This window comes from Parus major, chromosome 2, assembly GCF_001522545.3.
Source record: "Parus major isolate Abel chromosome 2, Parus_major1.1, whole genome shotgun sequence".
Classification (NCBI taxonomy): domain Eukaryota; kingdom Metazoa; phylum Chordata; class Aves; order Passeriformes; family Paridae; genus Parus; species Parus major.
In genome coordinates, this window is record NC_031769.1 from 56,783,729 (window position 1) to 56,806,819 (window position 23,091).

The 23,091-nt window shown below is 41.9% G+C and overlaps 1 protein-coding gene across 4 annotated transcripts; it reads right to left on the reverse strand.

Annotated features, from left to right (window-relative positions):
• Positions 1-14,720: 14,720 nt before the first annotated feature.
• RBFA (ribosome binding factor A) lies at positions 14,721-23,008 on the reverse strand. 4 transcript variants are annotated; one of them, XM_033512023.1, is made up of 7 exons: positions 22,785-23,008; positions 21,712-21,754; positions 20,933-21,109; positions 19,528-19,640; positions 18,264-18,348; positions 16,496-16,566; positions 14,721-15,459 (listed from the first exon to the last, which is right to left on the reverse strand). In XM_033512023.1, the coding sequence occupies exons 1-7, from the start codon at positions 22,991-22,993 to the stop codon at positions 15,051-15,053; spliced, it is 1,107 nt and encodes a 368-aa protein (XP_033367914.1). In that variant the 5' UTR covers positions 22,994-23,008; the 3' UTR covers positions 14,721-15,050. The 4 variants fall into 4 exon arrangements, with proteins under 4 accessions (XP_033367914.1, XP_033367915.1, XP_015475244.1 ...); XM_015619757.2 differs by having other exon boundaries at positions 15,051-15,459; positions 22,789-22,956; XM_033512024.1 differs by lacking the exon at positions 20,933-21,109.
• Between the last annotated feature and the right edge of the window lie 83 nt (positions 23,009-23,091).

Genomic DNA, 23,091 nt, shown 5'->3' on the forward strand with positions numbered 1-23,091 from the left:
TCCCGCGCCGCCGCCGCCCGCCGCGGTCCCGCACCGCCGCCACCCGCCGCTCAAGGCTCCGGCGCTGCCCGCGGCGTTGCCGCCGGTGCCGCCGCTCCCGCTTTTCCGCCTCCCGGCCCGGCACTGCGGCCGCGCTCAGTGCGCGCCCCGAGGGGGCGGTAGCATGGCCGGGGCCCCGCGCGCGCCTCCCTCAGCGCCCGCCACCCGCGCCGCCGCCCGCGCCGCATCAGCCGCCAGAAAGAGAAAATGGCGCTCGATCTGGCAGAGGAAGTGACGTTCAAGCTCATTTGCATGCCAGGCGGCCAGCCAATGGGGAGAGACTCGGTCAGCGCTCCCATTGGCTCCCCGGATGGGACGGGCGGGGCTGAGGGCGGGACCTCAGTTGGGGGCGGGGCCCAGCCTAGAGCTCACCTGCCCCCCTTCACACCTCTAAGGGGCAGCACTGAGCGCTCTCGCGAGAGCTGTGATGTCACACTAGGGAGGAGCCTGATGACAGCATGCCCAGGTTGTCACATGACCACCCAGCACTGGGCTGCATTGGCTGATGGGTGGAGCCTCATTTGCATCTGCTGCATTTTGGAAGCCACGCCCACCCACACTGGCCAATGGGGCAAGGCAAGGCCTGGCGGGAAGGCTCCCCATTGGAGGAGCTCCTGTGGGCAGGGCTCTGACACCTTGGCGCCATTGCGGGGCTGGGCTTGGGCGCCTTGGCCAGCAAGGCACAGGACAGGGCCTGGGCCCAGGGCCCCTCTGGTGACGCCATCCGGGAGTGTGGCACTGCCACACCCATGGTGCTGGAAGGCTCTGAGGTGTGATGGAAGACACATCGCTGCAAACACTCTACCAGACGTCTCCATGCCTGTCCACTAACACAGGTTGTGCTCTTCCCATGATGGCGGATGGTTTCTGACGGACACAAGATGCAAACAGAGCCAATCCCCTGTGCAGGCAGGCAACAGCCATACCACAGGGACCAAGACAAGTCGCCACAGCAGCAGGATGGGTGACTCTCCGCCACCAAGACCCTGTGGCTCTGCCACCAGAGCCAGCAGGAGGCCAGTCATGACAAGAGACCATATAGGATAATACTGGATCCCATGCTTGGCACATCAGGACCTTCTCAAAGCTCTCACAAGGCTGACCTGGCTTTGCTTAGGCCATTTCCAAAGGCTTCACAAACTAATGGCTTCAACTTCAATTCCCTAAGTGTTCACCATGTGAGTGGGATACTCATCAATGGAAGCCAAGGGAGTTTTCCCAGGGGCCTGGGCAGCCACACAATTTCACTGTTGGTCTATACACAGCTCACTCGCAGGTCAATGTGCACTCAGCGCCTGTGAAGGCCACAGCAGCAAACTGACTAGTATCTTCTCAAAAAGTAATACAAACCAAACATTCACTTTGGCAGAAAATTATTCATTTTTTATTTTTTGCAGCAGTGGCCACAAAATTTATTTATCTTTGCAGTCAACATTCCAATAAGTACATTGAAACTTAATTAGGTTTTGGGTTTTTTTCTGCTAGTAAGTTCCTTAGCCATGTACTTTCAGCACAGTGTATATGCAGTAAGGTTGTAGGTAAAAGCATTTACAGAAAAAAGGGGCAGCCATCCCCTTTTTAAAGATAAAGTATCCATAGTAGATATAGGACCACAATATAAAAAATTGTTACTTGCAAAAAAATGTTACAGAGCGAAGAGGGATATGTCCCACTTAGTTTAAATGTAGCACTTAAAATAAAGGTATTAACTTATGTCTAATAATTCATAAAGTAAAATAATTTAACATGGCTGTGCCAGTATGAAAATGCCCAGTGACTCCCACATAATCAACAACATTAGACTTCCATTGCTATGGAATAATTGCAATAATTGCAAAGTGTTTCAAACAATGGATATGTTAAAGAGATTAAGTGATAGGTTGAGCGAAAACATTTGTGAAAGGGTTTTTCATGGCTGAACAATCCACCAAAACTGTGGGATATGTCCTCATTTTCACAGAGCCCCAGGATGGCTGAGGTGGGAAAGGACCTCAGGAGGCTATCTGGTCCAACCCACATTCCCAAGCAGGGCCACATGAAGACAGCTGCCCAGGGTCATGTCCAGATGACTTTTGAGACCAACCAAAAGTGTCTCCTAACAGGTGGTAAAAGCAGGAGCTACTTTATAAAAAGGACAAGTTAAATGTATCCACATAATAACTTCAGTTGTAAATCTGTTACCTGTTTATCGCCAGCTGCCAAATCTCGTAGTGTGCTCAGCAAAATTGGGTCATGTTCCAATCAGGTGGAGTTGGTGCTCATTCACTTGGGAAAGGAGGTTACATTTTCTCATTGCAGGACTGACATTGAACTGTAGACATTGGAAGTAGCTTCATCAGCCACCAGCACATGGCTAAGAGTTTCCAAAGTGAAACCTGTGACTAGGCTTCAAATTCCTTCCCTTGTAAAGAAAACAAACAAACAACCCCCACCCCCCGCCAAAAAAAACCAAACAAAGAAACAAACCAAAAAAAAACCCTAAAAAACCCACAAAACAGCCAAGAAGGACAGAAATTTGCAAAATCAATTCAAGAAGAATATTTAGAAGAATACTAATGGATCAGGTTAAGAGGGAGGAGCAATGTATGTATTCACTTTTCCTGCAAGTCAACAACAGGTTTGCAATATAAAAATAAGTGGGCTTGGGGATAACGGAGTGAAATCAGAAACACACAATGTGAAGAAGAGTAAGCAAGTTTAAAAGTCATGTTTTTTTAGATGAAAGTAATAGCTTTGACCAATCAAATCCAATGGATTGGTCATTTTCTTTGGGAATGTATTTGAAGATTAGTACTCCTCCAGCTGGAAGACATCAAGAAATTTAGTGAATGTAACTTTGCTGTCATAAGAGAGTTGTTTAGATACTTTAACAGGTTACATTTAACAGTAACATATTAAGTAATATTTTTGCTTATACTGTTGGGCACTTCAGGTCAGGAGGAAGTGACAACAGCAAGAGACTGCTTTGGTAGGTCACAGTGACTTGTGAGTGCCTTAGTCCTGTCCTGTCCTTCCTGTGCGCAAAATTCAGAGTTTCAGCTCTTGCCATTAGCTATCTCCAAGCAGAACAGCGGGAGCAAAGTGCACCCAAGTGCAGATGTACAGCCAACAGCTGGGTTGGCAAAAGGGACTCCTCAGAGCCTATAGGAGAGTAAGGAAAATTAATTTCTATAGCTGCCTTTGAGGTCCCAGAATAAGATCCCAAACCAGTACTGACCTAGATGACTCTACTGAGGAAGTGCAAGAGGATAGAGGAGAGATCTATCTTTTTACATGGAATTGCAGCCAATACTTTTCCCTTCAACTCTCCAGTACATTTTCTACATCAACTTATATTAATATAATGTCCTCTTGCTTTTGGAGAAGATGCTTTTGGAGAAGCACATACCGGTCTCAGTGATCATCTTTATAACTGCCTGATGAACATGTTCATTGGTCTATTCTAGATGTTTAAAAAAAAGGTGTTCATTATATCACTTGTTATAGTGTTGCCATGATTCTGGAGAAACAGGAGACCTTGGAAGTTTCCAAAGGAGCCACGTGCCAAGCCTCCCATTGCAACCCCTTCGGCTTCCTGCAGGAGACCTTCCCAAATTCCACTGAAGTCCAGAAAGACTTCTACTGAATGTCATAGCTTTTCAAACAGGTTTTCATCATGAAAAGAGGAGTTTCTCTTCTAGAAGAAGAAAAGGAAACCAAGAAGCAAAGCACAAAGAAAAGGCAAAGAACAATGCCAGGCAAGAAGACATTATGTGAAAAGTAACCATATTCAAAAAGTTATATAAGTTCAATATGAATATTTTTATATGAGAAAAATGTGAAGATTCCCAGAGAAAAAGTTTATCTCAAATACTTGTGATTCTGGCTGAAGCAATACCACTTTTTTTACTAAAAAATGTTTATCAAGATGGCTTTACCTACAAAAAATTAAGACTTAAAATTACTGTTAAACTATGTGATTACTTGACTAAAGGAAAGATGGATCTTAAAAACCCAGCCTATGTTGTAGAAAGGAACTAATTATTCAGTCAAGCTAAGAAGGAAAGATAACTAGAAAAGAATGAAGAATCTATTCAAATCCATCCACTAATTAGGATCTCTGACACCAATTGACACTCAGAATTATTCAAATTAATTTTAGTATTTCTGAATTTCAAATATCATTGGGAAGATTTCAGTTTCAATTATATTGAAGCATTTTTGCAAAATTTGAAAAGAGCATGTCAGAGATTAAATATCTCTGATTAAAAAAATCATAACATCTGCACAGTAATGCAGAAAATCTATTCCTCAGTAGGTGTAAATATTCTACTGTAAGAATTCCATTGGAAAATACAATTCAGTCTACTTTTCATAATTTCACATGAAGATGTTTCACAAGAAAATGTTAGAAAAAAAGAATCACCAATGCTTTTGCCAACACCTTGCACAAACAATTCTGGTATCTTCTTTTTAGATGTTTTCTAGTTTTAGAAGAGGAATTTAAAAACAGTTTTAATAAAAGATGTTGTCAATCTTCTAATGCTAAACATCCCTTTAAGTCTGATCCAATTTTCCCTAGGTTGTTCTGGAAGCACAGAGGTGTACGTCTACCAACACCAAAGGTAGATGACTAACTCTGTAGGAGTGCACATTTGGTTCACACAGTAGGGTTAATAAGGCTGATTAAATCCACTAGAACTTCAGTGTTTCTACATTATTTTGGACTTCAACAAACCAGAGAAGATATCAAAAGAATAAGCTGTATTTTTCTCACCTCTATATTCTCCTTGTTCAAGTTTTACCAGGAAATAACTTTTCTATAGTGCTAGATGTTACATGTAATTTGTGTGATAAATAAGTACTTATACATGCAGATTCCTATTCACTTACCCAGCCTTTCTCTTATGATCCCCATCAAGCAGGCATTCCTATAAACCAGGATCATATAGCTTCTTTCTGAATTATGTACATATTACATATCAAGTATTTTTCTTTATTCAAAAATACTGTTTATCAAATTCTGACAATAAATGTAACTCATGTATATATTCATTCATATAACCACAGTATTAGGATTGTAGTCTTTAAGGACAGGCAACATTGGCTCACCCCATCTTGGCTCAGCTTGCTGTGCTGGGCATTTGATGGGAGATAAAACAGAAAACAATTGATGTTTAACAGAGCTGCAGACTAACCTATAAAAGAATAATTAATGGCTTGTTTTCTCTAGATTTAACATGAAGTGAAGTTGTTTTTTTTTTTTTTAAATTACCTAACCAAACAAATAACAAGCCTTGTCATTGGCCAAGTATAAAATAAACATATTTCAGCTAATTCTGAGAAAAGCTGACTTTGGACAGTCCCTGCACAATGACCTTGGAGTTATTTCAAATAAATTAAAGCCTCTTTTTTTCTAGCCAGCATTCTGCACACATACATGAAATAATTAAGTGAATATTTTAATGTTTGACTTGTGCTATTCACACATAAAGGAATTTTCCTATTCATTTAAAAGGTAACAGCTTTAAATGCAAAATAACTAACACTTTCATTAAATATGCTGTTTATGGCCACTCTCAAGAAGTTCTTAGTTCCTTTTTAAAAACACAATAGTCGCATTTGAATATATCTGGGGTTGAAGATCCTTTGGCCATTGCATAAGAGAACAGACACTTAAGTTTAATATTAGAATGCTTTAGCTGCATGACAGCATGAGCAATCCCTTAACTTTCATGGATTCAGAGGTTTTCTGGGGATTCAAATATTTCTGGGGAAAAAAAAGCCCCAAACTAAACCCTCAGAGATAAAGGCCACTTACTGGTGAGTCATTGCAATCACTCTAGACAGCCTGGCTAATGCCCATCACTGATGACTGGCAGACTTGCTCTTGGAAATTAGATTCTTCAGCTGGATAGGTGAAAAAATGGCTGTGAAGCTTCTCCCTCTTCCAAAGCTGACATACAAATCCAAGTCACAATATCTAAAAAGTTGAAGAGATTATTGCATTTTACAACCTTTCAGATGCCTTATGTTGACATATTCCTAATGGGGACAGAAATGTTTACCTTATGTGCTGTGAAATATTAGGTTTATATTGAGTATGAAAGGTACATACATCAGCTGGTAGGACAGCAAGCAACTTTCTGATGTCTGGTCTTGGCTAAAAATATGTGGGTTGGAAAAGGAATTGATTGATTTCATCAATATCTCTAAGCAAATTCTGAATAATTTAGGTGGATACAATTTTTTTTTCCTTTAACTTCTAAGCATTGCTTGAAAAGAAGATCGATGAAGAGGCTGATTAAGATTATATTCCAAGACTGCCTTATCAAAATTAGGATCTTCATTTTATCTTAATGTGATAGTTTGCCACACACTGGTCTGGCTAGAGAGGTCCATATGAAAGCTGCTGGAATCTCAGGAAAATTGTAAAGGTTGCAGACAGTAGCAGATTCACAGCTGACAAAAAAGTGCTCAAGAAAATGTACAGGTTTTGTGAAATTTGCCTTAACAGAGCTGAACAGATTCAATTGGATTCAGTGACAGCAAAGGAGGAGCAGCATGGTGATGATTAGGAAAAATTACATCAAAACACAGCACCTAGGGGAGATTGTGAAGAGCTAGCTCTGCTCCTATTTTTAAAAACAGGAATGAGTTTGAAGCTACTAATATTAAAGTCCTCCAGACATTATTTCTTCAGCCTTCTCACAGTTCTCTGGAACTCTCTTCCTATGCAGCTGCATAGGAACTTCTCCTTTAAAAGAGCTATGCTTCACATCTACTAGAAGGCTCTGTATCTTTTTCTATATATAATAGAATAACTATAATAATATAATGATATCATATAATTACAACTAACTAATAGCATGAATGTTAATTGGAATAACTATTCACTGTCTTGTGGAATAGTATTGGTACAGGAGTCAGATAACATAGGAAAGGGTGCAAAAAAGTAAGTTGTTTCCTAGATAACACAAATGTGTTTACTGATACTGGCTTCAAGTGTATCTGTAATCGACTGAGCCGAGAGAAGCTGCTACATTGACCCTGCTACTGAGACACTCTGTGACTTTGTGTAAATAATTGGTTCAACAGCCACTCTCCTGTCTTGAATTAGATTTTTAGAGTGTTACTAGTAATAGTTACAAAGTGCATAAACTCAACATACATACTTTGTCTCGGTTTGAAACATAGGTATCTGCTAGGGAAGTCAGGAGTCTACCTCGGAATGAAAAATGTCAACCCCCTCCTTCCGAATTATTATAATTTTTATCTTAAGGGGCTCTCAGGCCTCTCAGAGATCTGGAGATAGGAATAACAGTTCTTTACTAGTATGTATTACAAGGCAAACAAATGACTATAACTACAGCATTAACAACAAAACAGAACCAGGGACCCCATGACAGCCTTCTCGGCCGAGACACGAAAGGATGGAGGAGAGGCTTTGCTTCCCAAACCCCCTCGGGCGGGCAGTCCCGGTACCCCAGCAGGACTGAGGAACATCCAGCTGGAACAGCAGGAATGAGCAGAAGAAGCAGAAGCAAAAGAAACAGAAGAAGGAGCAGATCTGTCTGGGTTATGGCGAATTCCTTTCTCCAAGCAACAACAGCTCTGGGTGTGTCCTGCTCTGAAGATGAAGAAACCAACACCAACACCCACCCCGCAGTTGCCCCCGCCCTCCCTTTTACCTGCCTCCCTCCCCCCCGGGCCCAGCCAAACTCTTCGTATTCTCAAGCACCCAATAAGTACCAACATTCAGGTTTCCCCGCAACCAACGGTGAAAATTCTGTAGGTGAGAATGAACAAAAGGAGGGACACCTAACCCCCAACACATATAAATATAAATATAAATATAAATATAAATATAAATATAAATATAAATATAAATATAAATATAAATATAAATATAAATATAAATANATATAAATATAAATATAAATATAAATATAAATATAAATATAAATATAAATATAAATATAAATATAAATATTAGTAGATATATTATAAATGTTATAAATATTATAAATTATATAAATAGAAAATGGAATCACAAAACAACTTGGTTTGAAAGGAACCTTAAAGATCATCTCATTCCAAACCTCCTCCCATGGGGCACGGCAATTGCTTAAAGCCCCATCCAACTTGGCCTTGAACACTTGCAGGAATGGGGCATCCACATCTTCTCCAGAAAACCTCTAGCCAGTGCCTCACCACCCTCACAGTTAAGAATTTCTTCCTAATATCTAATCTAAAACTACCCTCTAGGAGTCTCTGTAACCATTAGACCAGCACTGCCCCATCATAAAGGTCACAAAGATTCAACCTTCAGAACTTATTCCCTCAAGCTCTCAGTTTAATTTCCTGATTACTATGCAGTTTATTTCCATGTTCTTTTCCTACTAATTTGTTTGTCTGTTATTTTGGACATTCTTCAAACCTTCAGTTGCACTTTGTTTCTATACATAACTTTCATTTATAGGAATGGGGCATCCACACCCCTGGGAAACATGTTCTACTGTCTCACCATCCACACAATAAGGAATTTCTTCCTAGTATCTAATCTAAACCTACTCTCTGTCAGTTTAAAGCCATTTCATCTTGCACTTTCACTATATGCTCTTGTAGAAACTTCTCCAGCTCTCTTTAGCCCCCTTTAGGCACCATTCATCAATTTTAAAAAACCCAGACAATGAAATTTCTTTGTATATGAATAATACCATCAGTAATTTTATCATATTGACAATCTCATGTGGTTTCAGGTGGACAAAAGGAAAAAAAGTAATTCCTTTTTGGCAGCTATCTTCTAGGTGTGAAGGACTCTTAAAGAGAAACAATGGCCTTTTGGAGTTGAATGGCCATCTGGCCAGCCACATCCTTACCCACACAAGCATGATCAGCAACAACCTCCCTCTTTACCAAATACCCACAGGATTCATTAAAAAATTTAGTGACCTTTATTCACAGTCCTGGAGAGTAAAGCTTATCCCCACAGACAGCAGTGCCACAAACTGCACCACATTGAACCACCAGTGTTTCACCTCTTGGAGCTTTCTCAGTGACTGGCATTTCTCCAATGAAACTTCTAAAACGGAAGTTAATTTAATTCCGGCTGTGGGTATTTCCTTTCCTAGGAGGAGACATCCATTGATAAAGTGACTGGACATGGATTTCTGCTCCAGCCTGGAAATATGGGAGTAGGCAAATGTTGCTGGAGGCACAAACAGGTAATACAGTGTGGAATTATTACTGGAATTACTGGAGAAAGATTATTGAAACTGAAGTTATATCCACATCCTGAGAGGTTTTAATGGTAAGGAAACTTTCAGGGTGGAATGTGGTTGGCATGTAAGGAATCTGTTCCCCCAGCAAACATAGCCTGCACCTTTAGATGCTGGCAACACTGGGGGAGCTTCATGAGCTGACCTTAGAAGAAGTGGAGGGTGGAGCAGAGTGGACACACCACAGGCAGGCTAAGTTGTAAATCACTGCCTGTATGGAGCTAAATGGTGTCCTACAGCTAAAAAACCACAGACCATCTGCCACACAAGAGATATATTGATTGCTGAACTAGCAATTGCTTAATTTTTGTTAAAAATGTGTTCTGTGGATGGCATTTGCTCATTATAACACCAAAAATCACCTCCATCCCAAAAGCTACCTGTCTCCTAGGTGTGAACACCGCTCACTGAGCATGTGCTCTATATTGTTCCAACCTATACCTTTAAAATCAAAATGAGAAAATTCTACACCAACTAGTAACAGAGGTATGTATGACAAGAGTCACTCAAGCTCCACCTAAACATTAAAAAAAAATTGTGTAACGCCTTCTTGTGTGTCAGGTAAGATATTTTTGTAGAAAAGGCACACATTGTGCAAAGCCCTGGTGAAAAGTCACTTATGCCACTGTAGATATTCTTCATTCCTCAGGTTCAAGTAGGAGAAATTCCATCTGAGGTGAAGGCAAACAAAGACTGAAGCAGTTGAGTAAGGGCATGGAGGGCCTATGGAATAAGAAGACAACTAGCAAGGCAAGACAACAGCTGAGAGGGCTGTCATCACTTTCAAGCAAGATGTCAAGGATGAAGTCCAAGGAAGGAAAAAAGCTACTGAAGTGCAAGGAAAATGATGGCTAACGACACAACCAATCCAGCACTTCTTTCCAAAAGGACAACATCACCATCAACAGTATAGTAGCAAATGCCCCTTGGTGTATTGGGAGGAATGATGAGGAAACCATGCATGCTCTCTATGCCTCTGCAAAGTTCACACAGAGGAAACCAAAACCCTATATTTCACCTCTCACATCACCACAATCAGATATAATACCCCTTATTTACATAGTCTGACTGTACATATCCATTTTGGCACCAACAGAGAAAATTACAAGCATAGTACATTCCTTCTTCTTTCAAGGCTCAAAATACTAAATCCTAAAGGAAGAAGTGACTTATCAGGATTTTGTATAAGTTCTTAACATTTCCCCATGAATGGAGGTGCACAAATAACTTTCAGAAAGATTTAAGTCACCAAGGAGCTTTGAAAGTTTTACCCTGTGGGTGGATCCCATATAAACACAGCCAACTGGGCAGCTTAGTTTCAGTAGGAAAAGGAGATGTGAGGGTGATAGCAACAATGGGCTGTTTTATAGTTTTGAAATTTGCCTGACTGCTTTGGGCATAGATCCAAATGTTCTAGGTATGAAAATAACCAGCCTTTCTAGCACACCTCCTCTCCCTTGTTTTTTAAAGCCTTTGTTATTTCCATAGTGATCTCTTTGCACTGTTCATTCCAGACAATGGAATACATTTGGTTACATTTTGGCTTTTGAGGCAAAAGTGTGCTGAAGGCTCCAGGTTGAGGGAGAACAAAGCTTGGGAATCTCCTGGGAGATGTGACCAGTCTGTACATTGAAGAGGCAGGTCTTGCTCACACACTCAGGGAATTGCCAGATGCTAGCACTGAGATCAGGAAGGAGTTTTCCCCAGTGCAGATTGGCACTAGTCTATGGGGGTTTTTGCCTTCCCTTTCAGCATCAAGCATGACCATTGTTCAGGGCTCTCCAGTCCCTTTCTTTCAGGCTGCTCATGCATCTCGAAGATGGCCTCTTGTGCCCTGCAGCTGAAGGGAGGAAGGCTTTTTTTCCCCCCATGGTGGGCTAGCAAGTGTCTCTAGCAGGTTTTTTTTGCCTAGTGTCTGCAGCACTGAGCCAGGGCTCCTCTGGTCCCATACTCTGTTCCTGCCTGCTGACCTTGCACTTCCCAAGCACTACTGGTGCCCTGGCTCCCTCTGACTCTTCTGCACGCTGCAGGCTCGGAGCAAGAGTGAGCTCTTCTCTTCACATCACTCCATTTTCCGATGGTTTCTTGCTTCTGATGCCTTGGAAGCCTTCCTTCCTTGCTTGGAAGGGCTCCAGGCTTGCTGCCCCATCCAGATGCCTGGATACTAAATGGCTTACTGCCATTTTTCAGCTCTTCCAGAGCACACAAATGTGGGGCAGGCAGAAAAGCACATTTCATTCATCCTTGGCCAAGAAGCACCGTGGAGCACATTTTGGAAGGCAAAATGTGTGCTTGTCATCAACATGTGTCCTACTTTGGATAATACCACATGGTACCACACACCTTTTTGCTTTCTTCTTTTGTATGTAGTCAGTACCAATCCTCATTCCTCTCATTCCTCACTCTTAAGGAAACAGGGATTTGGCCTGTATTTCTGCTGCTGCTCTCTGTGCTTCTGTAGCTTTTCTTTGCTAGACTGCAAGGGATGTTTTTTCAATCTAAAGTGAAGAATGCACCAGCCTGCTCCTGGCTATGTGTGCATTGTGTTAATGCTTGCAAGCATCAGCTGTGAAACAGATTCAGAAAAAAAAATAAAAAAATTACATAACATAAATTCAGATACAAAAATACCATTACCCTTCGTAATCTTACAGATTTGTGTCCTTTAACGTGTTTTTCAAGATGAAGAAGCCCTGGTATTTCAGGAAAATAATAGCTTCATCATTATTTGATTTATGGTGAGCATAGAGAATGGAATGGAATGGAATGGAATGGAATGGAATGGAATGGAATGGAATGGAATGGAATGGAATGGAATGGAATGGAACAGTTCTGCTATGTTATGCCCAGAGTTCTGCATAACAAGCTATGATCCATGTCTGAGACCTCTATCCAAGAGAGCAGCTCTCTGCAGTGTCAGAGACACCTACAGTATCACTCAGGCTCAGCTGGAATATGACCCCAGAGCCCTGGGTAGGAGTGGTGGGTGGAGAGGGGAGGGCAGCCTATAAGCACAGCCAAGACCCTGGCAGAAGACCTACACTGATCATGTGCTCTCCTGTAGACATTGATGGCTGGCCACTTTGGAGACAGCATCTTCAGCCAGAAGGACCTCAGCTCTGATGGAGCTGAGTTCTCTGGGTCTTGTGTTTTAACAGGTTTTTCCAACGGAAATGGTTCGGGTATTTCTACAGCTGAGTAAAAGGAGGAAAAAAATCCACAGGGAAATGAACATGTATTGCTCACATCAAACAGTTTGTAACCATTTAGTTCTGAAGCACCTCCTGCTCCTGACTGAGGGACTGATCTCAAAGCCTAGATCTTTGATCAAAAAATGTCAGAGATGTGGGGGTTTGCCATCCTGTGGAAGCCCAGCTAAACTGCATAAACACAGAAGACTTTCAAAAAATACAGTTTCCAAGTGTTTTCTGCAAATGTGTTCAGGTGATCTAATGCTCTCTAGGTGATCCACAGCTCTCACCCCCATTGAAAGGTATGTGCATCCTTCCTACAAAGTGACAGAGCCAATGCCCAAGCTGGGACACAACTGCCTATTCCATCCTTTCTTCTAGAGCAGGGCTGGAAAGAAATGTCATCAAAGATATCCTGAGCATCTAGTGGTAAGGAAAGGAGGAGGAAGCAAGAGCCAAATCAAATCAAATTTGATCAAATCAAATTGAATCCAAGAGCTGAGTTGTAAGGGATGATCATTGGGTCCAAGTGCCTGACCACTTCAGGGCTAACCAAAATAAAAAGCATGGTATTAAGGGCGTTGTCCAAATGTCTCTTCAACACCGACAGGCTTGGGGGATTGACCACCTCTCTCGGGAGCCTGTTCCAGGGTTTGATCACCCACTGGGTAAAGAAATGCTTCCTCATGTCAAATCTGAACCTCTTCTGAGGGGCACAGCTTTGAGCCATTCCCACATCACCTGGCACTGGGTCCCAGGAAAAAGGGACGTTTTCCCCTTCCTCACCTCAGGAAGCTGTAGAGACCAGTAAGGCTGCCCCTCAGCCTCCTTCTCTCCAAACAAGAGAACTCCAGTCCTGAGTTGCTCCTCACAGGACACCCTGCCAGCCCCTTCCACAGCTTTGGTGCCTTCTCCTGGATACATTCAGGGACCTTCCCATCATTTTGAAATTGTAGGGCCCAGAAGCACACACAACACTTAGGGTGAGGCCACACCATCAAGTACAGCAGGATAATATCTTCTTTGAAGTTGCTGGTGAAGCTGTGTTTGATGCATCCCAGGACATGGTCTGCCCCCTGGGCTGCCCAGGCCAACACTGCCGACTCCTGTTGAGCCTCCTGACAGCCAGAACGCCCAGACCCCTTCTGCAGGGCTGCTCTCCACACGCTCCTCACAATTTAGACTTGTGCCTGCAGAATCTGCCATTTATCCTTATTCAGTTTCATGCCACTGATGTTTGCCTAAATGCTTCAGGCTACCCAGATTCCTCTGCAAGGCCTCTTGTCCCTCAGGAGCGGCCAGCAGCACTTCTCAGTTTGGAATCATCACCAAAGTTGCTAATGGTGCATTCAAGCCTGCATCCAGATCACTGAGAGATAGATTGAACAGAACTGGCCCTAGAATGGAGCCCTGAGTAACACCTCTGGTCACCAGTCACCAGCCAGATGTGGCCCTGCTCACTGCAGCCCTTGAGCTCTGCCCTTCAGCCAGATCTTCACCCAGCACACCACAAACCCACTCATCCCACAGCTGGAAAATTTGTCCCAAAAAAGGGGCTTGGGTCTAGATCATCTTTAAGGTCTCTTCCAACCCAAACCATTTTGTGATGGGCAACCTCCCCCGTGATTTGTTTACCTCCCCACTAACTACTGGAATTAAATTTTCTGTATTTCTGGTAGAGTTCTCTTTTACTACCTTGATCATTTTAATTTCTTTGAAGCTTGCAGCCATCTGACTTTATACACTCATGCTATTATTTTTTTCTGTGCTTTGAGTCAGAAAGCTTTATTCTTACTTTTTATATGATTCCCTATTCATTTTCAAATCTCAGTTTCGGGGACATTCTTCCCTGCTGCTCTTTCTCTGCTTTTGAAGTTGTTAATACATTTTCTAAGTCACAGTCTACATTTTGTCTGATTTTACCCAACGGATGAGCGGTTCTCCATTTTTTCCTGATTGCAGTTCCCCTTGTACAACTATGAATTTATTTTCTTCCAGTGTTGTAACTTTATTTGCCATCATTTCAATAAGTTTCAGCTTCTTGCAGAAAATGTTCCCCCATTAGACTGGTCCTTTAGAGAAGACCCTGTCCTCATCTCTGTGTGATGAAGCTGAACACAACTGTCATTATTTTGCTTCCTTCCTCCTTCCTGATATCAGATTAATAGGCACCATCACTTAGTGGTAACTTTTATACAGGTCACTAAAAAGATAATAATTAAAAGAAATATTGCAATATAGAAATCATAATTCTATTGGAAATAACACAACTGCAAGAAGTTTTAACTCAGTGCTGCAATAGGTATATTTTATCATTACAAAACTGCTCTCTGGTTGAAAGTCCCTTCAACTGCAGCAGCTTGAAAGCTGCTTAACAGAATGTCACTATTGGCAGTTTTTCTTACACACTTTGTGCTAGCAAACCTGCTCATATGTGGCAAATCTATAAGTTTGAATGAGGAAGTAAACATGTACAAAATAAATCTTTCAGTAGCTATAGCAGTCTTTTTTTTTGTTTGTTTTTGACAGCCTTCATTTTGAAGTGAGTGACCTTTTCACTTTATTTCAGTTTATCAGTAGACTGTTGTAAAGTTTTGTCATCATCCACCTCCAATTCATTCACCTCTTCCTGCAATTCATCCTGCAGCTGATAGTCTGTGGCTGATTCAGTGTTATCATCCCAGTAATCAGCTTCATATCCATCCAGTAAGTGTTTCTGTGGCATTAGGTCGTCATCGTCAGGAAGATTCCTTGTTTTTTTCTTTTTCATTTTCTTTTGAATCTTAGAAAGCTGCTGCTGCTGCTGCTGCTGCTGCTGCTTCTCTGTCCAGGCAATGTTTTCTATATGCCTGGACACTTTCATTTTTTTATAGTCCATTATCTGTTTATTCAGCAGTTCATGATCAATACCAAACAGATTAGATCGCATGGGTGAATCTGAAGACTGAGTTGTTGAAGGGAAGAGTTTACTGTGGGAAAGAAAACAAGTATTGGCTTGGGTTTTTTTCCCCACATACATTTCTATTTTTGATAACTTCAGTAACACAGAAATAAACTGGACTTTTCAGTTTAACTTTATTAATGCCCTGTGTTTCCTAGGAAGGAAGAGATATCACTATATCATGTGTCCAAGAACAGTCTGTGTCAACAGATTTAATGGGAAAAAGCCAATAAGGCAACAACACACCAGATTTAACTGCTTGTCTCTGGGAAAAAGTATACATAAGTGAGCACTGGACCTGGGAGCCCCAAGGAACTCAAGACTCCTCACAGCTCTTCCAAGAAGTGAGAAGCAGCAGCCTGTGCCCAAAACACATCAGAGCGATATGACACTTCATGCTGGACTTGACTATTTCACCAAGACACAGAGGAAGGTGTTAGGTGCCCTTTGGGAAATCTGTCACAGAAATGACTTCCCACAGGAAGCTATTTCTGATTCACACCTGATGGACCATACTCTGAGATGCTGAGGTACAGCATTTCTACCAACAGACTGCAAGATCCAGGTGCAAAGGCTGTTGGCTTGAGAGCATCCAGTCCACAGAACCACTCTTCCAATAGGTTGTTCAGCCCTATCTCTCAATTGTTAAAAATCCCTCACAGAAGAATGTTAAATTAATTTAGGGAGATTTGCCAGTAAACTTGCAATCCATGTATAACAAATCAAACTTAGATCAGAAAAAAGTGAACAAGTAAAGCAGTACTGGTAAATGCAGTTTTCATCCTCATGAGACAATTATCAGCAAGAAACAAATATTACTGCTGCAAAGCATTTTTAAAATTTTGTTTCTCATCAACACATCAGGTCTGGAATTCTTAGAAATTCTACATATATTTCCCTCATAATAACTAAGATATTAATAACAGAACAAGTATTGTGTCTGCGAGTAACAATGTAACATCTAATTAAAATATACGTTCTCTTTCATCAAATAATACCCAATTTAAATTGGCCAGCAGAGATTAAAACAGACACTCGTACAATTCTGACCCAAAAAGACCCACCTTGAATCATTCTGAGATGGTTCTACTTCTTCTGGAGGTCCAAAATCAGCAATTGCCAGTAAGTCCTCGACCTGCAAACACATGAAGGCAATATATATTAAGGATCCTGTTTAAACCTACATTGTTCCCATCTACACAAGAAACAGACAAGTATCCAACAGCAAATATGTTCTTTTCTATGTTTGAATATTTTGTGAAAAAAAAAAAATTAGTCATTTATTTAACTTCAAAACAGCTTTTTCCTTCTTTTACATGGAACTGCTTATACTTCTTGCTTGGGATGTTTTTGTCAAATAGTGGATCCAGAGATTCCTATGAAGTTTTTTGCCTTATGTGCATTATGAATCCTTGGCTAGGGATTGTCTGACAGATATATTTTTTGGTTTACTTGTTCTTACCTCAGTCTTGCAAATCCTTTTTCATAACATCCTTACACAGAGATTTTTTTTACCTCTTCTCCCTTTCTGGAAATTTGCATTTCTCTCATAGGCAACTATGGAGTTCACAAATCCCTTTTAACTTGGCATCTAACCAGTAAATGCTACAAATCTATTATGTGCAGTGCTTACAGACTATACATAATTGTGAAAATTTTCTCTTGTTTGAAATTTCATTTCAGCTTTTCTTTACATTAATTACCTTCTAATCCATTGTATTATTCTAGGAGTTAAATGGGATGTTTTTCTCCCTTACTTACAATACTTCAAAACCAAGTTTAGCATGTTATTTGAATCTGTGATTGACATAAATCTTATGAACTACCAAGTGGGAGAAAATGATCCAACTATCTTCTCCCCAGTGTCATTCCCTGACAGAAGTGATATAAAGAGGGTTTTTACCTGTCTTCTGTGAAACTCAGAACTTTTCTGATCACAGAAAGTTCAAGCAGTTCATTGCATTTCTAGAGAATCTGAAATTCTTTTTATGCCTTCCAGCTCTGCTCATGCACGCTGCAGGAGCCCATAAGGGTCTAACAGTAATTGGCTGTAACAGCAACACTATTATAAATAATAAGGCACCTCAGGGCACAGAAACATGAACTTTCTCTTTTTAACTTCTGTTCACATCAACAGCTTGAGGAGACATTTCTCATCAAATTCTACCCATTGGTGTCATCTTTTTCTTCTGGAAATCTCACTATTTTAGACATTTTGCTTCACAGTCCCAACCACAGCAAATTCCTAGGAAACATCAGTATTCTAGTAATATGTCAACGAGCTAAAACTAACAATACCTTGACAAGAAACATGAAACAATAAACACAATTTCAAAAGTTAAGAAAAAAAAATGTAGTATGAATAAGCCTACATCCCCTATGCAAAGATTTGCACTTCCCTACAAACATTTTAACAATTAACAGATGGAAAAAATATAGGGAAAAAATAAAAAAATCACTGGTTATTCAATTGAATCTTAAAAGCACATAACATTTAAAATGTGGAAAACAGCTCCAACCTCATTTCTATAATCATATACACCAGACAACCCTGCATTATTTCTTAAAATGGTGATTTAATTTTTTTAAAATTTCTTCACTGGCCTACTGATACTGCCTACAATTTTTTCTACATATTTTTATACATATTATATATAATATATTATTATATATAATATATTATATATTATAATCTTACTCAAGATTATTTGTTAAAATGATCTTTGCAACTTTAGAGAAAGACTGATATTAATGTAAATTGGTAGAGCAACTAAAGGATCATCTCTCTCCTAAGTCACTATATTTGTACAATGAGTCAAAGATTAGATTTACCTCTTTTACAGCTGCAGCTTCCTTGTCTTTTATAAATACCACTGGGGGTACATTTCCTACAATCTGCTGGCTTTTCAGAAGATACCTGGCAAAAACACAGCGTTCACCAGTATCAGTATAGCATCTCCAGGACAAGTAGAAGGTGTTAAATTAAATCCATCAGTAGTGTATATTTAAAGATAAAGCTTGCAAAAGTTTCAGTCTGATGAGGAGCTATTCAGGTTAATGCTAAGCAATACATCACTGCAGAAACTCAACCTTGAATGCATAGCATACAGAAACTACTCGCTGTAGGTCCAACTGAGTACTGATGATATTAGGTTTGTTCATATCTGTATGCAGAAGCTGGCACATGTCTTTCCCACTTCATTTGGTATCCTTATCCCCACTGTAGGGATAAGTGGGGGATAGAGCCCTCAGAGCAGGGCAAGACAACTTATCCAACATGCTAGCTGCAGGAAGGATTGACAGAGTTCCCCTTGTCTTCATCCCAGCCAACAGCTTTCCTTCTTAAAGAGTAGAAGCTGTGGAGTAGAAGAGAGCATTATGCTGGAGCAGGAATGACACAGCTTAGGGAAACAGTGGGAAAGGAAATGGCTTCACAAGTATGCTTCTATGCCACGCACCACATGGATGAAGTCTTGAACTTCCAACAGACTGGATTGATAGCAGAGGAAAAGCCAAGGAAAAGGGGGAAGAGAAAAATCTCAGTGATACCCTGAAAAATCACCAGACTCTGTGCTGTAAAAATGGGCAAAAACATCACAGTACATGGTAGCAATCTCAGTTTTGGGGGTTTTTCGGTACCAGTATTGTCAAGAATTTCTGTAATAACAGTCATCTCTTCTGGAGGTCCAAATGATCCCTTAGCAATCAGAACTGCCCAGTGAATCTGCAAGGAGATCCTTGCAGCTATCAGTCCATTGTGCAGCATCCTGTTCAGGGCTACTGTCCCGCACAGTCTGTCCAGCCACCACCACCAGGACACTGGAGTGAGACCTCATCCAGACTCCTGTTACTTTCTGCTCAGTCCACTCCTGCCCTGGGAAAGCACAGAAGCCAAATAAGCCAGCTGTGCTCCAGAAAAAAGATCACACAGCTGCCCTGACACAGCCACCCTTCCCCGTGAGGCTCATTGCAGGAGATGCTCTACTCCAAGTATCTAAAAACCTAAAGCATCCAAATAGATCAGGTCTAGATTGTCAGAAATACTTAAGAAATGGCTCCGGATTTAGGAAGTGGCCTGACTATCCCACAGCAGTACCGTATACGTGGAGCGCTCTTTCGCAGCACATTTTCAACATAACTTTCCTTCTCCATAGTGGAAGCAGGGTTCCAGTACACACGACACGCTGAAAAGTTGGATGACAGGGACACCTATAAAAAAGGCAAATCTGCCTTTAAAATTATATATATACACACACACACTTCATATACAACAAAGTCTGTGATGGATTGCAGAAAGCCTATTAGAAAATTTCTTTTGAAAACAGAAGTAATGCTATCAGACCAGAATCAGTTTGTGAGTAAATCAGGACTGATCTACACCCAGACATGTCCTAGTATAAACCCAGCATAAACACTGTGCAGCTATAAAATCTGTATTGTATTGAGAAGAAAGCTGTTTCTTTCCCTCTCTCATCTTATAAATGGTTTAATTTATACAATTTATAGCAACGCCTCCTGAAAGTGTTGTGTCTTGCCCACACCAGCCAGCATTTTTACATGCAGACATATGATCTGAGACAAGCAATTCTCAAAGCCCTAGAGACAGAAATACTCTGTGAAGGATATTGCACATATAGAGCCAAAAGACTCATCTTGCCCATGTAATTTTGAACACTTGTCTGACAACAGAATGAATTCAGCTGGCAAAAACACCTATTTCAGTCATGAATAAGAAACCTTTTGTCATAGATGCTATGAGGTACCATTTTTTTCCCATACTTCTAATATCAAAGCTAAGTCCACCAAGCTTTTAAGCCGAACACTGGTATAATTTAATCTTTACAGAACAACAAATGTAGAAGATAAAAACTGCAGACAATAAACAAGAATGTGGAGACTGATTTAGTTCTGGTATCAGAACTCTAACACCCCTTTCAATTCCACAAATTATGACACCACTAGATACAATAATGTACAAATCTCAATTTGTTCTTGGATCTGGCTTGACAATGACATTTTCTTAGGCTGGCCCTTTTTTTTGAACTAATCTCATGCATCACTTAGGTCTTCTGCCAGTAACGTTGCTGGTGGGTGACACAAAGAGATGACAACTCTCACACAGCTGCAAGAGTAGAGTCTTGGAAAACTACACTTATGTTGGTAAAACCAAGCTCCTCCTTCTGAAAGGGCAAGACAAGGAGTTTATGTCTGAGTAACAGAAAAAAAAAAAAAAGTTGTATCAAGAGAATCACCGTTTAATTGGCCTGAGTTGCATTTGCATTCGAGTGGCAAAGGTCTCCTAAGCCAGGTACTACAGTGGCAAAGCTCTGCTCACATGTACTCCAGAGTCTGATCTTGCTGCACTCTGCCACACCAGAAGCAATGCAGTAAAACTCCTCTTGCACACATCACAACAGCCAGGGGAGCTCCTTTGGCATGTCCATGCCAACCTCACAATGTAATCAGAGTGGCTCAGCACAAGCTGTAGCCTTGGCACTTGCCTTGCAGATTTCCAGCTTGAGATCATAAAATTCTTGACTGACTTCACAGGTAGTCGCCATCTCTAACACAGCTTTATGAATAAGACCATTCAAGACTCTGCAGCGCATGTTACCTTCCTTCCTTGTTTGTGTTAAGTCATTTTTTATTACAAAGTCCAAGTTGGTTGGTTTATACAACTTTAAAAGGAAACAAACACATTAAACAGTAGTTACACACTTGTATTAGGCAACCATATACAGTTTCATGCACTTTACTAAGTATGCTCTTATTTCATTATTGCAGCTGTGATGGCTTTATATAGGTCCTACATATCAAGTCTTCAATAAAGAATACTTCTGTTCACAAAATCTCTGACATTTCTGTACTACAGTCAAAGTTTCTAAAGTTCTTTTTGTATTTTGTAGCAAGTTAAAGAGCTCCATAGATCTGTTTTCCCAAATACAGCAGGTATTGACTGAAAAACACTGTTTGTTTGAAAAAGTAAACATTAAAAAAAAATCATTAAACTAAGATCATAGAAGTTTTAATTTGGTCAGTGCTCAGGAGTGTGCAAGAGAGCGCTAATGCTGGAAAGGATGAAAGATCAGAGCAGAAGAGGAAACAGTAACGGGAAGCCAAATGGCAATCCTATCACAGTCAGACTGGAGTCCTACTGCTTGCTCACAAAATCCTGCTATCTCTCCATCAGAAAATGCTTCAAAGTTAGAACCAATGGCAGAAACATAAGTCTGTTCCTCCTAGGACAAAACCCCACATCACCTTAAGAGTTTGCACTCACCGTTTGTGATCCCAGGGTAGGGCTGTCATACCAGAACTTCTTTCTTTTGGGAAAAAGAAAGGAAAACAGCCTCATCTTTCAGCAGCTCAGAGAAATAAGGACTCCCTGTGCTATTAATATTCCACCTGCCTGAAAGCACACCACAAGACCCAGGTTTTTCTGCAAGTAGCTCTCCTCACAGCTGGGGTGCAGGGAACAATGCCTCTTATCCACAGCAGAAGCTGCACATAGACGGCAAGGGGGTGGAAAAAAACAGCTCTCAGGTTTCTTTAGATTTACAGAATCATTAATGTTGGAAAATAGGGCTAGGATCATCAAATCCCATTATTAACCCAGCACTGCCAAGTCCAGCACTAAACCAAGTCTCTAAACACCACTTCTACACGTCTTCTGAACACTTCCAGGGACACTCACTGATTACACCACTTTCCTGGGGATCCTGTTCAATTGCTTGACCATTCTTCCCTTTCAGTGAAGAAATTTCTCCCAATATACAATCTAAATGTCCCTTAGTGCAACTTGAGGCCATTTCCTCTCATCCTGTCACTTGTTTCCTGGAAGAAGAGACCGACCCCCACCTGGCTACAGCTTCCTTTCAGGCAGAGAGTGATGAGGTCCCCCCGAGCCTCCTTTTCTCCAGACTGAACACTCTCAGCTCCCCCAGCTGCTCCCCACAGGACTTGTGCTCCAGACCCTTCGCCGCTGCCCTTCACTGGACACGCTCCAGCACCTCTATGTCTTTCCTGTACTGAAGGGCCCAGAACTGGACACAGCACCCGAGGTGTGGCCTCACCGAGGCCAGAGCACAGAGGGACGATCAGTGGCCTGGTCCTGCAGGACACGCTACTGCTGATAGAGGCCAGGGCCATTTGCCTTCTTGCGCACACGTTCAGCCGCTACCGACCAGCTCAGATCGGCGGCACGGGGAAGGTGTCTCTCTCCCCTCCGCGGTACCGGGGCCGCGGGAGCCCCCGAGCCCCACAGCCCCCCTTACTCCCCTTGCCCCGGCGCCCACAGCCCACCCCGGCAGGGCCCTGCACTCCGGGACGGCCCCGCTCCCGCCGGCCCCGCACCTACTTCTTCTTGCGGAACATTTTCCGCAGCATGTTCCTGGAGCCGCCGAGGGCTGCGGAGCTGCGCAGGGCCCGGCACCACCGCGGCACCGCGACCACCGGGCCACCCCACATCGCTGCCCTGGCCCCCGGCCCGGCCCGGCCCGGGGAACTCCTGCCTCAGCTCGGGCTGTGGCTCTGGCTCCGGCTGTGGCTCCCCCTGTCGGCATGGAGGCCCGGCCCGGCGGCCGGGGGTGTCCCGGCCGGTCCCGGAGAGGGAAGGAGGGAGTGAAGGAAGGAGGGAGAGAAGCCGAACCGCCCTCAGGCC